General features: G+C 43.0%; 1 protein-coding gene across 50 annotated transcripts in view; it reads left to right on the top strand.

The window, feature by feature from the left end:
* Positions 1-15,556, top strand: part of LOC137429030 (chromodomain-helicase-DNA-binding protein 5) — a 115,981-nt gene that overhangs the window by 83,551 nt on the left and 16,874 nt on the right. For 15 of the 50 annotated variants that reach the window (XM_078780976.1, XM_078780974.1, XM_078780946.1 and 12 more), the window contains exons 24-28: positions 5,664-5,830; positions 6,709-6,892; positions 7,221-7,313; positions 7,682-7,770; positions 12,407-12,540. In XM_078780976.1, coding sequence (XP_078637102.1) covers positions 5,664-5,830; positions 6,709-6,892; positions 7,221-7,313; positions 7,682-7,770; positions 12,407-12,540 — 667 coding nt within the window. The remainder of the gene's footprint in view (positions 1-5,663; positions 5,831-6,708; positions 6,893-7,220; positions 7,314-7,681; positions 7,771-12,406; positions 12,541-15,556) is intronic. The other 35 variants (XM_078780981.1, XM_078780967.1, XM_078780965.1 and 32 more) reach the window with 7 other exon arrangements.

Below are 15,556 nucleotides of genomic sequence, written 5' to 3'. Positions count from 1 at the left end.
CTTCCAAGATGACAATGCACGGCCTCATCGTGCTCGCATGATCCAACACTTTCTTGCTGACCGTGGTGTAGAGCATATGGAGTGGCCTGCCATGTCCCCGGATATGAATCAGATAGAGAACTTGTGGGCAGAATTAACGCGTCAAATCGACCACTTGGACCAGCAGCCGACCTCTGTGCGTGAATTGCAGCAGGCTATTGTCACTGCATGGCAAGCGATTCATGTCCAAACCTTGGCAAATCTCGTGAACAGCATGCCTCGACGTGTACGTGCTCTCCTGAATGCTCGTGGGGGTTACACGATGTACTGAACTGTAATTTTACTGTCCGTAATCCCAGTCATAATTTAGCTTTTGTTTTTGTTGAAATTTTTTTTGGCTAATGTGCAAAATAGACATACTTCTGGAAAACGTACAGAAGTTTAACACAGTACTGTCCATGAATTGAGTTCGATATCAGTTGACATCACTTTCAAGGATCAATTTACTTGTTTCGAAATGTCAAATGTGGTTTTTGTTTCCTTTAAAGGTCACATTAACAAAATCTAGAATAATTTCAACATAATTCCAATGAACTTTTGGTTCGAAGACATCTTGAAAAGTAAGTTCACCCCCACAAAAAAAATTCCATATTAAATGCCAAGTCTGTGTATATATATATATATATATATATATATATGTATATATATGTATATATATGTATGTATATGTATATATATATATATGTATATATGTATGTATATGTATATATATATATATATGTATATATGTATATATGTATGTATATGTATATATATATATATATATATATATATATATATATATATATATATATATATATATATATATATATGTATATATATGTATGTATATGTATATATATATATATATATATATAGATATATATATATATAGATATATATATATATATATATAGATATATATATATATGACCTGCCGGTTCCTCGAGCGACGGGGCTTGCTTCGATCTCTCCACGGCATCAAAGTTTGAGTGTTTTCCCATTCGTTTCTTTGTCAAATTTCCGCTGCGTATTTTGTTGTGTATGTGTTATTGTGTGTTTCTATTTGGTTTTGGTTTTGTAGTTGTTGCAAATTTGTGTGTAATTAGTTGTTTCTTTGTTCGCGCCTCGTGCGGCCTGGTGTCTCGTGCGGCCTCCTCGTCTCGACTTGTGCCCCGCCCCCTATATCTCGTTTGTTCTTTCACCTCTGCTCCTGCTTTCTCAAATGCACGTTCTCACTTAGAGACTTTTCCCAGATTGTTTTTCATGGTTTTGTTTAAATATTTATTTAAATATGTTTAAACCGCAGCCGTGATGCTGACGCCGCCCCCCCCCCCCCCCCGTCCCCCCCAGAATTTCCATGTTTTAAACGTTTCCCATTGTGTACCCTGGATAAGAATAGGTACGCCGTATCCCTGCGTGTCGTAAGAGGCGACTAAGAGGGTTGGCGTCAGGAAGGGCATCCGGCCATAAAAACATTGCCTCAAAAAGAGAACCATGACAATTACAACTACATGTGGGCAGGTACAGCCTGAAGTGGAGATCGGTTTCTGAGGTTTGGGACATGGAATGTGGGGACAATGACAGGGAGATCAGGAGAAGTGGTGGAAGTATTGGTCAGAAGAAGAGTGGACATATGTTGTGTGCAAGAGACGAGATGGAAGGGAAGTGGTGTGAGAATGGTGAAGGGTAGGCAGGGACAGAAATACAATTTTGTGTGGCAAGGGTGCCCGGAGGGTGTGAATGGTGTTGGTGTCCTGTTTTCTGAGGAGTTTGGAGACAGTGTGGTGAGTGTGACTAGAGTTAGTGATAGGTTGATGATGGTGAAAATGATGATTGGAAAGCTCTTGGTGAACGTCATCTCAGGATATGCTCCGCAGGTTGGTCGAAGCGATGAAGAGAAGGACAAGTTCTGGTGTGCGATAGAGAAGCTGATGGAAAACGTGAAAGATAAGGAAGTTGTTGTGGTAGGAGGAGACCTAAATGGACATGTGGGAAGGAGTATGGATGGTTTTGATGGAGTTCATGGGGGTTACGGATATGGTGTGAGAAATGGAGAAGGTGAAAGGATTTTGGAGTTTGCTGATGGAGCTGATTTGTAATACTCAGTTCCAGAAAGAGGATAATAAGCTTGTTACATACACGTCAGGTGGGTCGACGACAACCGTTGACTACCTAATGGTGCGTAGGCGAGATAGGGGGCACCTCCGGTACACAAAGGTGATCCCGGGGGAGGAGGCTGTTTCACAGCACCACTTGGTTGTCTGCGACGTAAGGGTGAAAGGTGCGAGGATAGCTCGGCGGGTGAAGTACCAACCGAGAATGAAGGTGTGGAGGTTGAAAGAGGTGACAGTAAGGGAGGCATTAAAAGAGAGGCTGAGTAGGGTCGAGGATGATGTGGTTGAGCTTGAAAGTGGTTGGATGTCAATGAAAGCTAGTCTGTTGGGAGCCGTTGGTGAGGTATGTGGATGGACAAAAGGACCACCGAGGCACTCGGAAACATGGTGGTGGAATGACGAAGTTGGAAAGAGGATTGACGAGAAGAGGAAGAAGTTCAAGGACTGGCAGAAGGCGAAGGGTACGGGAGCAGAAACGGCAGAGCATGAAAGTTATAAGGCAGCCAGGAAGGCTGCAAAGAAAGAGGTAGCAAAGGCGCAGGAGGCATGTAGGAAAATGTTCGGAGAACGCTTGGATTCGGAAGAGGGTCAGAAAGCAGTATTCAGGATTGCAAAGCAGATAGCGAAAGAGAGGTGTGATGTGATGGGGGTGAGTTGCTTGAAGGATGAAGTGGGACAAATCGTTGTCGACCCAGATGGAATTAAAGGAAGATGGAAAAGATATATGGAAATGCTGTTGAATACAGAGAATGAATGGGATGGCAACATCGAGAGTAACCCAGGTTTAGGACCGGCAGAGAAGATAACTGAGAAGGAAGTTGAGGAAGCGATAAAAGCAATGAAGGGTAGAAAAGCGGGAGGGCCGACGGGAGTTGTGGGAGATATGTTGAAGGCAGCAGGAAGTTGGGGGTGTGAAGAGAATGACAGAGATCTGTAATCTGGTGGTGAAAGAAGGCCGCATTCCAGTGGATTGGGAACTGAGTACCCTCGTCCCTCTATACAAGGGGAAAGGTGACCCTCTGGAGTGTGGCTCGTACCGAGCGATAAAGTTATTGGAGCATGGAATGAAGGTATTGGAAAGGGTGTTGGAGAGGAGGATAAGGAAGAAAGTGAAGATCGACGAAATGCAGTTTGGATTCATGCCAGGAAGAGGAACGACAGACGTGCTTTTCATTGTGAGGCAGTTGCAGGAGAAGTTCATGGAGAAGAGGAAGAAGTTGTTTCTTGGGTTTGTTGATCTGGAGAAAGCATTCGATCGGGTTCCACGCAAAGTATTGACATGGGCATTGAGGAAGTTAGGAGTGGAGGAATGGTTGATCAGAGTCGTGATGGCAATGTACAAAAGAGCACGCACAGCTGTAAGGACGAAGGACGGGAACAGTGGTGAGTTTGAGGTGAAGGTGGGAGTGCATCAGGGGTCGGTACTAAGTCCACTACTATTAATTTTGTAGCTGTGATGGAGGTGCTGGCTCAGAACGTAAAGGAGGGTTTACCATGGGAGTTGTTGTATGCAGATGATCTGGTGTTGATTGCGGAAAGTATGGATGGACTGAAGGAAAAGATGAACACGTGGAAGGAATGTATGGAGACAAAAGGTCTGAAGGTGAATATCGGAAAGACGAAGGTGATGGCAAGTGGTAAAGCATGTGGTGAGGTGGAAAGAACTGGGTAGTGGCCCTGTGTTGTGTGTAGGAAGGGTGTCGGAGTGAACTCCATTCAATGTACAATGTGTGCTGAGTGGGTTCATAAAAAATGTAGTGGTCTGAGAGGGTCATTAACCAGTGTGGCAGCTACATTCAAATGTAAGGTGTGCACAGAGGGAGCTGCAGATGGAGGAAATGTTGAGTTGGATCTTGGAGACGGCGTGAAGCTGGAAGGTGTGAAAACATTTTGCTACCTCGGAGACATGCTGAATGGAGAAGGTGGATCAGACTCGGCAACGGTTGCTCGAGTGAGATGTGCATGGAAGAAGTTTCGGGAATTGAGTGTCGTGCTGATGATGAGGGGAGTGTCGTTGAAGCTGAAGGGAAAGGTGTATGCTGCATGTTTGAGAAGTGTTATGATTTATGGGAGCGAGACATGGGTAATGAATGTGGAGCAGCAACGAAGGTTGGAAAGGGTAGAAATGCGAATGGTTCGACGGATGTGCGGAGTATCGTTGAGAGAGAGGAAGACAAATGATGAATTGCGAAAGATGATGGGAATAGAGCCTGTGATTGATGCTGTGAAGAGGAACAGGTTGAGATGGTTTGGTCCTGTGTTGAGGAAGGATGAAAGTGACTGGTTGAGAAGAGTGATGGAAATGAATGTAGAAGGAAGTAGAGGACGGGGAAGACCGAGAAAGACTTGGCTGAAGATGGTGGAAGAAGAAATACGGGCAAGGGGGTTAACAAGGAGAGATGCAGAAAATAGGGCAAAATGGAGAAGATTGTCATGGGGACCGCAAGGCTAACCCCCGCTCCAGCAGGGAAAATGGCCTTTAAAATGCATTGTGTGTGTGTGTGTGTGTGTGTGTGTGTGTGTGTGTGTGTGTGTGTATGTGTGTGTGTGTGTGTGTGTGTGTGTGTGTGTGTGTGTGTGTGTGTGTGTGTGTGTGTGTGTGTGTGTGTGTGTGTGTGTGTGTGTGTGTGTGTGTGTGTGTGTGTGTGTGTGTGTGTGTGTGTGTGTGTGTGTGTGTGTGTGTGTGTGTGTGTACACGTACATATATACATATTGTCATTGTGGGGTATTATATGCAGATCAGTGACAAAAAACAAACAAACTCAATTTAATCCATTTTAAATTCAGGCTTAACACAACAAAATGTGAAAAAGTCAAGGGATGTGAATACTTTCTGAAGCCACTATATTTTTGTTGTTGGCTTGTGTAAAGCTCTTGTTTATCTTCCCACGCTCTTGTTATTTCAATATACTAGGGCATGCCCGTACTATATATAAGCTAGGACGTGCCCGTACGTGGGTGCCCGTTCCTTGCCAAAAAAAAAAAAAAAAAAAAATTTGTGTAGGGGTGTGTGTGTGTAAACATCCTAGGGCGTGCCCGTACGTGGGTGCAAAAAAACATGCGTGCAAACAACAACAACAAAAAAAAACTTTGAAACCACGTGGCAGTAACGACCACAGAACCCCCCCCCCCCCCTCTATTTACATGAATGGTTTGGTCCATTCGCAACGACCACAGAACCCCCCCCCCTCTATTTACATGCAATGGTTTGGTCCATTCGCAACGCCAAAGCGAACGGCGAACGGCTAAATCGCCATAGCTCGGTAAGTACTTGTCCGATTAATTTCAAACCTTGAAAAGGCACATCCTCGGGTCCCCAGCAATATACCTGGCAAGTTTAAAGTATATCGGACCCGTGGTTGTCGAGAAACAGCGGTCACAGACAAACATACACACATACACACATACACACATACACACATACACACATACACACATACACACATACACACAGAGATTAATGGAATTATAGATAGATAAATATATATTTGTTCCCACCTGATATGCTCCTCTTTTCACAATCTTTAGCGGATACGGTCAACGACGAGAGCAGTGTGATCCATTATGATGATGCAGCCATTGATCGGCTCTTAGACCGTGATCGGGATGCTACGGATGACGTGGAACTTCAGAACATGAACGAGTACCTGAGCTCCTTCAAAGTAGCACAATACGTTGTGCGGGAAGAGGAGGAGGTGAGCAAGTAGGGGATATGGGGGTGGGGGATAGTTTTTTGGTCGCGTATTTTCCATACCCTTGTACGGAGCATGACGGAACCCATGACGAGTTAATGTTTTCATGACTGGAAGTCAACCCTGCACAGGTCGCTACTCCGTCACAGGGTGCTATAGGTTTGGATTGTAGTTTGGAACTTGGTCATGGTACGAACACACAGTGGCCTCCTTTTTTTGACTGACACTGTTCGATCATTACCATGTACCAATAACTGCTAGTAAAGAAGACGATTGGTGTCCTGTCTTCTCCAAAGGGCATTGATGAAACGCATCTGCCTGCAAAAAAAAACGTGCCAGTTTTGGTGACAGATTTAAGCTCATTTCATATACAGCCAGTGGCTGCTGTTTGCAGCATTGTTGGAACTGTGGCTGTGCCAATGATGCAGCACTCCCTGAAGGCAAGGGCAGGAATTTGTCGTTTGTTCAGGCTGCCGGCAACAACCCGCCTATTCTTCCCGAAGGACACCGTGGGATATTTAACGTCCACCAACTTATGTTAGGAGATGAGACGCCCGTTTAACGTACATCCGACTGACAGAACACACAAATTGATGCCACGCCCTGTCTAAGTCACCAGGATGACAGTTTACAGCTGGGCCGAGATTCAAACCCAGGCCAGACAGCTCAGAGGTGAGCGAGTGTGCGGCCTCTCGGCCATCCTGCCAGCCCGAGTGATGGATGAAACTCGGAAGAGAAAGGCAAGCACGCTGCCTCGAGCTATCTTGTCAGGCCATTGTGGATATTGCCGAACGGAGGTCATTGTTCATTTGCGTGTGTTATGTGCATCGTGCTGACGTTTGTTGACCGCTGTTCTTGAATTCTTCTAATCCATCGAACAGGAAGAAGTGGTTCAAAGGGAGATCATCAAACAAGAAGAAAATGTTGATCCGGACTACTGGGAGAAGCTACTGAGGCATCATTATGAGCAACAGCAGGAAGACCTGGCGAGGAACCTTGGCAAGGGAAAGCGTGTCCGTAAGCAGGTCAACTACAACGACGCGGCCCAGGAGGATCAGGGTACGGGTACGAAACTGCCGATTCGGTGGGGTTGGATTGGTACAACGAAGGTAACGCGGTTTAGTTCGAACATGTTTGCATTTGTCATTATTAATACATTGTACTTGACAATGACTCTGTCCAAGCAGATGCTGCAGACTTCTGCCCACCAATTTGAGAATTTCTGCATTTATTTGTAATTTTCCCATTAAATCAGTTAAACACCTGAAAAAAACCCAATATTTTAAATTTTAAAGCTGTAGCTGATGCAGCTGATGCAGTTGTGCATCTTGCCTCCCAGATAAGTTGTCATTTGACAATTGCAAAGTCGACGCTTTGCCTCGCACTGTTTCAGATTTCCGGGACGACTTTTCAGATAACCAGTCAGACTACTCGGTGGGCTCTGAAGAGGAGGATGAGGACTTTGAAGAACGAGGAGAAGGGGCAGGTAGGCAATAAGTACTTTGTATATATTTTGACCACACTGATCTGTGATCTCCCACACCCCCAAGATAGTTTCATTTTTTTGGCTCTTTTTCATCGAGTTAGTGTTGACATCGGCCTAGTTGTTATAAAGCTGTATATTGGGTGCATAGCAGCAGATTTAATTTCAAATTAAAGATGTTGGTAGTTTTTCATTGGCTGGATCATTATGCTGGATGTTTACCCCTTATTCCAGGCATATTGTTTGTTTCCCCCCGCCCCCCAGATACCAGCTCGCTTGATTTGGCCTTAGCATTGATTGTGGTTAATATGACTTGTACATAGTAATTTTGCGGACTATTACATTTCACACAACTGATTGTCTTTATGCAGCAGGTCGCCGCCAGTCGAAGCGCCAACTCAAGAATGAACGAGACAAGCCGCTTCCACCACTCCTTGCCCGTGTTGGAGGAAACATTGAGGTGCGAATAGATTTGGTTCCATTGTATCAGTGTGTGAGAGGCCGAGCAGTTCAATTTTCATATCGTAAAACATTTAGATTCCAAGCTTTTGCTCTGGTCCATCGTAGCAGAGTGGAATAGTCAAATGCAATCTTGTATTGACATAGTGATTCTTGTTTTGAGTTATTGTCAAATTATCTTGCATTCGTTGAATGTTATGGTGAAGACCTCCCAGAGGAGTTAAGTTCAAATCTAGTTAAGGGTGGTGGTATTGAGGAAGTTTGTGGAACAAGAACTGGTCTCGGGAAAGTTAGCCGTGTAGTTGTCGGGTTGTGTTTTAACAACCACAGCCGGCTTATTAATGACCGTTGGGGAGTAGGGGGAAACCTGCCAGCCCCTACCTGGTCTTTGTCAACATGTGGAGCCAGTCCACACATTGTGGATGTTTATCAAGATTCCTCTGAACTGTAGTAATTAAATACATATAGATATATATGTATATATATATAAATACAGACTTGGCATTTCATATGGAATATTTTTTTTGTGGTGGTGAACTTACTTTTCAAGATGTCTTAGAACCAAAAGTTCATTGGAATTATGTTGAAATTATTGTACACCGCTCCTTTCCTATGCCATCTCCAGGCATTGCAAATCGTCATTGCCGGGCACCAAAGGGGGCTCGGCAGTGACGCACGCTGAAAGAGAGTACTCGGTTTTCACTCTGGTTTCTTTCTTGTTTGTTTTCTTTCTTGTTTGTTTGTCCGGACGATATCTCAGCCATCCTTTGAGCTAGGAAGCTGAAATTTCGGCACAATAGTGAGCAAGTCCTTTGTCAAAAAGGTTTTTTTTTTTTTTGATTAATCAAGAAATTGAGGAGTTATTTAATTATTAGCGATTAATTAAGTACTTATTTAATTAATCAAATTTCCTTTCTCTTCTGACCATTAACTCGGGCACCTTTTGAGTTAGGAAGCTGACATTTGGACATGCCAATGACCAGGTGATTTGGCTGCAAAGGATATTTTTGATTTATTAATTAATCAATTAATCGATTAATTATTTAATTATTCGATTAATGACAAAAAAAAAAAAATTTTAAGTTCGATTCTGATGAAATAGTGGTAGTTTATGTTTTCTCTGACCAAATTGATTAATAATTTAATTTTTTTATGATTATTATTTATTTATTTTCATTATTAATCATTTATTTATTTTCTTTCTCATTTGGCCAATATCTCAGGCACCTTTTGAGCTGGGAAGCTAATATTTGGACATGAGTGACCAAGTGATGTGGCTATCAAGGATATTTTTGATTTATTGATTAATCATTTAATCGATTAATTATTTATTGATTAATCGATTAATTATTTATTGAGTAATCAATTAATTATTTAATTTTTTATTAATGACTTATTTAATTACATTTCTGAAAGATACATCTTCGGATGAAGCACTAGTGGTTTAGTTATGCTATTAGCTTATTGATTAAGAAAATATTTTGTGATAATCTTTTATTGATTTTAATTATACAATTAATCAATCAATTAGTGTACACCTCTCCCTCCCAATGCAGCCTCAATGAGCTGCACTGCGGTATTGCCGGGCGCCTAAGGCGCCCCGGCAATGCCGCGCTGCAGCATATTTAATTATTTGGCATGGGGCGGTGTACTTTGAATGTATGTGTACTTGTTCTAGATTTTGTTAATGTGACCTTTAAAAGAAACAAAAACCACATTTGACATTTCGAAACAAATAAATTGATCCTTGAAAGTGATGTAAACTGATATCGAACTCAATTCATGGACAGTACTGTGTTAAACTTCTGTACGTTTTCCAGAAGCATCTCTTTATTTTGCACATTAGGCAAAAAATTTTTTAACAAAAACAAAAGTTAAATTACGACTGGGATTACGGACAGTAAAATTACAGTTCAGTACTTCGTGTAACCCCCACGAGCATTCAGGAGAGCACGTACACGTTGAGGCATGCTGTTCACGAGATTTGCCAAGGTTTGGACAGGAATCGCTTGCCATGCAGTGACAATAGCCTGCTGCAATTCACGCACAGAGGTCGGCTGCTGGTCCAAATGGTCGATTTGACACGATAATTCTGCCCACAAGTTCTCTATCGGATTCTTATCCGGGGACATGGCAGGCCACTCCATATGCTCTACACCACGGTCAGCAAGAAAGTGTTGGATAATGCGAGCACGATGAGGCCGTGCATTGTCATCTTGGAAGACAAAGTTTCCTCGAAAGGCTGCACGAGCAAATGGAAGCGATGTTTCTTCCAGAATGGCCTTGTACTTGAACTGGTTCAGGTTTCTATTCAGAACAACCAGGTCAGCTTTGCCCCCTGCATGAAAAGCAGCCCAAACGGTCACCCCACCACCTCCAGCTTGGACTGTTGGCACTATACAATCTTTGTTGTAGGCTTCATGCACTTGTCTGCGCACTCTGACGCGGCCATCTTGACGATAGACCAGAAATCTAGACTCGTCACTGAAGATCACGTGATTCCAGTGTCCTGGCTGCCATTGACGGTGCTTTCTGGCCCACTGCAATCGGCGCTGGCAGTGTTGTCTGGTCAGGCGTGGCTTTCTCAGGGGACGCCTGGCACGATAGCCTGCTTGAACCAGTCGTTGGTTGACTAGCCTTCTGGATACAGGCACATTTGACAGTTGCTGCCACTCAGCCCTAAGCCGATTAGCTGACTTGGTACGGCCATTGCGGACTAACCAGTGCAGCTGGCGATCATCCCTCCTTGTGGTTCTGCGGGGACGTTCTGGCCTCGGTATTGGAGTAGGGACACCCCTCTGAGCATTTCGTTTCAGGATCTTTGACACCTGACCTTGAGTGATGCCATACTGCCGAGCAATAGCACGCTGTTTCATGCCGTAATTTCGTAAAGCCACCACTCCATGACAAACAGCATTGTCGAGTTCACGGACCATCTCCAGAGGAAGCAGCAATAACTTTTGGAGACGTGCAGCAGTTGTTTTCCACTGATACAGAACGCAACAATCCTTGTATACCCGACTGTGAAGCCAATCATCAAATGCACCTGTCCATACATTTTGCCACGCCACCTGTGATATAATCCTGTTGTTGACTTCTTGCTGCGACAATCAGTAACACGGTTCTTTTAACAGATAAATCACCAAAGTGTGAAAGAAACTCACCAGATTGATATACTGAGTTAAGAAAGTAAACCCAAGTCAAGAAAAAAAATATATTCCATATTAAATGCCAAGTCTGTGTGTGTGTGTATATATATATATATATATATATATATATATATATATATATATATATACATACATACATACATACATACATACATACATACATACATATATATATATATATATATATATATATATATATATATATATATATATATATATATATATATATATATATATATATATATATATATATATATATATATACAGTATATATATATAGATATACAGAAATATATATATACTGTATATGTATATAATGTTCATACAGACTTTATAATGTTACGTTTGTGGGGGTAGATGGTGAAATACCATAGTGCAGGTAGGTTTGTGAAAGGATAGCATGGACTGGACACGTAGGAGACATCTCGATGTATTAAGTAGGGAAACTGGAGCTTAAGATTGTTTGCGTCTTCACATGGAGAGTGGAGCTATGTTAACTAGGTCGGGATTAAAGTTGGTTTTCCCCTGTCTGTGATTGCTCACTGTGGTTTTCCCTATGTTTTTACAATTATAACAAGGCCGGTCCAAAACACTCATGTTCGTTAAAACAATAACAACAATCATCCCCTGCAAGCAGGCAGAGCGATCAGCAAATAAACTCTGTGGAATGGTCTAGAAAAATCGGGGAAGATCCTTATCTTGATCAGAGGATTTTTTGAAGTGATTCTTCACCATTGATTGATAGAGCTGAAACCGATTAATATAACACAATATCTCAGTTATGGACAGATTCGGACGACACTTGGTGGACAGGTTGGGGGTGTGTGTGACAATGATGAAATGATTCGATTTTGGTGGAGATCTGAATATGGATCTGGATACGAGATCTTTTGATTTTTTTTTTTTTTTTTTTTTTTTTCTGAAGTGATTCTTCAATGAGTGATGGGGCTAAAAACGATATATAGAATGATGTCTCAAAGTTGTGGACACGTTATGAAAATACGAGGTGGATGACTTGGTTCGGTGACGAGAACAAGTCGATTCAATTTTTGTTCAGGTCTGGATCCAGATCCGGCCTATCAGTGGATACAAACCGTAAACTGTTTAGCCTGATGGAGGTGTGAGTGCTGTTCTCGTGACTATGTATTTCTAGCATCACTTTATTCATTTTTTAAAGTGCATTTAATAACGTTTCTTTGGAAAAAGAATGGGGTTTAATTTGTGTTCGGGAACCAATCACTTATTGCGTGTATTTAAAGAAGATTAATTGTTCCGGTTTACAAACACATTTTCAATAACAAGTTGTGTTCGGAAACCGTGGACTGCCTGTATGTAATGTGTATATGTGTGTAAGTGTATGGACGACTGGACGGACAGACATCACGACCCATTTTATAAGTTAATCTCCGAGAATAGAGATGAGATTACCTAAAAATTACCTGCACACTGTCTGTCCTCTTCCATTAGGTTCTGGGTTTCAATGCCAGACAACGAAAGGCTTTCCTAAATGCCATCATGCGTTATGGAATGCCACCACAGGACGCTTTCAGCTCCCAGTGGCTTGTACGTGACCTGCGTGGGAAGAGTGAACGCGAGTTCCGGTGAGATTTCTTATTTGATAAGAGATTTATTTGTACTTCCCTTTTTATCATTTTATTCGTAGGCCTTTAAATCCAAAGATGCTGCCATGGTTCTAATAATGCACGATGTGAGCTATTTATATCTGTCTTCGTAAAACATTCTACATTGTCTTGGACTTACTCATCTCCCTCCAAGAACTACGTTAATTAGGTTGTTTCTCCGAAATAACCTGATATTGGGTCCCGATGTCCGACCGGCTGTCTGTACGTACGTCCGTTAACATTTGACTAAAACATCTCCTCACAAACTACCTGACTGATGTGGACCGAATTTGGTACAATGCATAAGGACATCAATATCTTGTGGGGTTGTGCTCCATCTGGCGGCACCCCCTATAAACTGAGTCAAAGGGGGGGGGGGGGGGGGGGGTTGCCTCAAATATTGGAACTGCATTTCATTCAAAAATCTTCGCAGAAACCACCAGACAAATATAGACTAAACTCGCCACGAAGCATCGGGACCATGCCCTTAACCATAGGTTGTGCTTCTCATGGTCGTATCTCCCCCGGAAAAGAGGCCACGGGTCCCCCTCCCCGAATCTTCATTTTCACAAAACCATCTTTCTTTTCACAACTGCTAGAGCGATACGGACCAAATTTGGTTCAATGCATCAGGACAGGAAGGTCTCATGGGGTTGTGCTCCCCATCCCCATCCGGATCCGCCCTCTATAAGAAGTAAGGCAAGGAACAAACATGGAGGAAAGGGGGAGGGGGGTCGGAGTTGGTATGTTCCAAAATCTTCCTGTACCGTACTTTCACATCCATTGAACTAAGGAAAAGATATCTTGGATCCTCTTTTTCAGTTAGGGTACACCTCCCCTCACCCACCCCCCAACCTGCCCCATCTCGTTTTTGCACCCTGCCTTTTTTCACCTGGAAAGAACACAATTCACTTCCTCTAAATCGCCTTGCCAGGTGTGATTTATGTCGTAGCTTCTCCATGTATGGTAGTTCCTTGTAAAAACACCTGAAATGTTCCTTTTCCGGTGGAGGACCAGGAAATAAACGTTTTTAAGCGGTGAAGCGGCTTTTAATATTTGGCTCTGTCCTTCCTTCCATTCGTCCATCCGTTCTTCCGTCTGTCAAAAATGAATAAGGACCTTACTAACCCACTATGTTTAATTCTAAAGGGTTCTAAAGTGTAGTTCTCGTGGGTTTTGTTAGTTTCTAGGCTTTGCATATTTCAAATAAAAATGTCAAACTGAACCGCTTCCTTCGGACACAGGTGCGAATTTATTTATTTATTCATCAAATTGTGCTAATAATGTTTTATAATTATTTTACCTTGTTTGCAGGTGGCCGGCTAATTAATGCTTCATTGGGAATACCAATTATGGCCGTCTGGTGGGGTCGAATAATGTTCCTTGCAAGAACATCACGTGATTTCATTGGTTATTTGATTGCTGTTTACCTGTCTCGGATTTCCAGGCCTGCATCTCATATCTAGTCATTCCTCACACTTGTGCCGCCAAATCCCATTGAAATTTCATTCTTTATTCCACCAAATGCTGGGAATGCTGCTTTGGTGACGTCATTCATTCTGGGGATTCCTGTACTACTTGGTGTACATCTGAACTGCAAATCCTCTACATTAGGCCTCATGGTCTCCATCTATTAATAAATAAAGCAAGATCAACAGGTACCATTGGTTGTGCCTTTTCGTGAATTGCAAGGGAATCGGTAGATTATGGACAACAACTCAACGAGGCATGTGGGATTGGAACTTGGGATCCCAGCATCGTGAGCCATGTGCTCAGGTGGGAACACTGAACGAATGAAACATTGTATCAAGTATAGAATGAAATGGTTTCTTCTTTGTTTGAGGGCAGGTGTGGGGTATCCACAGTGACCCGTTGGCTATTTTTCCCGTTGTAGGGGGAATGATGATTTGCATTGTAATCTGTGATGGAAAGGCCCCATGTTGATTGATATACTTGTTACATGAAAGAAATAATGAAAGGTGTATATTATATATCAGCCGAATGATCTTGTGGTTAATGCACTGCGGTCAGTCATTACGCAATCGTAAAGGCCCCATAGCCTCCATCACATTGCTTTTGTAAGGCAGCTGCCGAAGCCCAGGTGATCAAATGTCTCGCTGTATTGATCTCGTGGCATGTCGACACCACGTGGTACCACCAGCATGGACGTACATGAAACTTGCCTGAACTAGGAGGGCCTGCTCCAGTGATATCCTGTCCCTTAAAGGCTTGGCAAAACAACCTTTCAAAAAAGATATCTTTCCACTTCCTCACCTCACCTCACCTCACCTCCTCCTCACTTGTATAAATCATGTAAATCATGTTCTTTGTACTTTTTAAACAAACAGTGCTCTGTGGGTCGTTCAAAATTTACCTGGACAAAGTGCAATCATTTGTACACGTTAAAACTTCTTCCTTTCCATGACGGTTGGCGTGTATCTCGAGGAATGTACTGCTCATTTTATCATTTGTTCTACCACCGACGTAGATCGACACGAGCCTTCACCAGGAAGTCTCGCTCTTCGTTGTACAGGGCGGCCCGAAAGTCACTTTACCCCTCCCCTGTAAAGTAAAGCATTCATTCTTAAACTCTTTTAGTTTTCCGGTTTTCTTGTGCAGTACTTCCAATAATTAATGCGTCATTGTATCTCTACGCTCTCCATCGTTATCTTTGCATCACTGAACTTGACATCTTGTGTAGCATTTGTTTGGTAATTTTTTGCAAGCTATAAAGTTGGGTGAATTTATGCTTTTTGAAAAGAACCGGGGAGGGGTGGGGCAGGATGGAGGGAGGGGGTGGGGTGCGACCGAATAAGGGTGGGGCAGGATGGAGGGAGGGGGAGGGGTGCGACCGAGTAAGGGTGGGGCAGGATGGAGGGAGGGGTGGGGCAGGATGGAGGGAGGGGGTGGGATGCGACCGAATAAGGGTGGGGCAGGATGGAGGGAGGGGTGGGGCAGGATGGAGAGAGGGGTGGGGCAGGATGGAGGGAGGGGG

The sequence above is a fragment of the Myxine glutinosa genome, chromosome 6, assembly GCF_964187855.1.
Source record: "Myxine glutinosa chromosome 6, kmMyxGlut1.1, whole genome shotgun sequence".
NCBI classification, from domain to species: domain Eukaryota; kingdom Metazoa; phylum Chordata; class Myxini; order Myxiniformes; family Myxinidae; genus Myxine; species Myxine glutinosa.
Note: the sequence above shows the minus strand (reverse complement) of the source record. Positions and strands in the feature narration are given on the sequence as shown.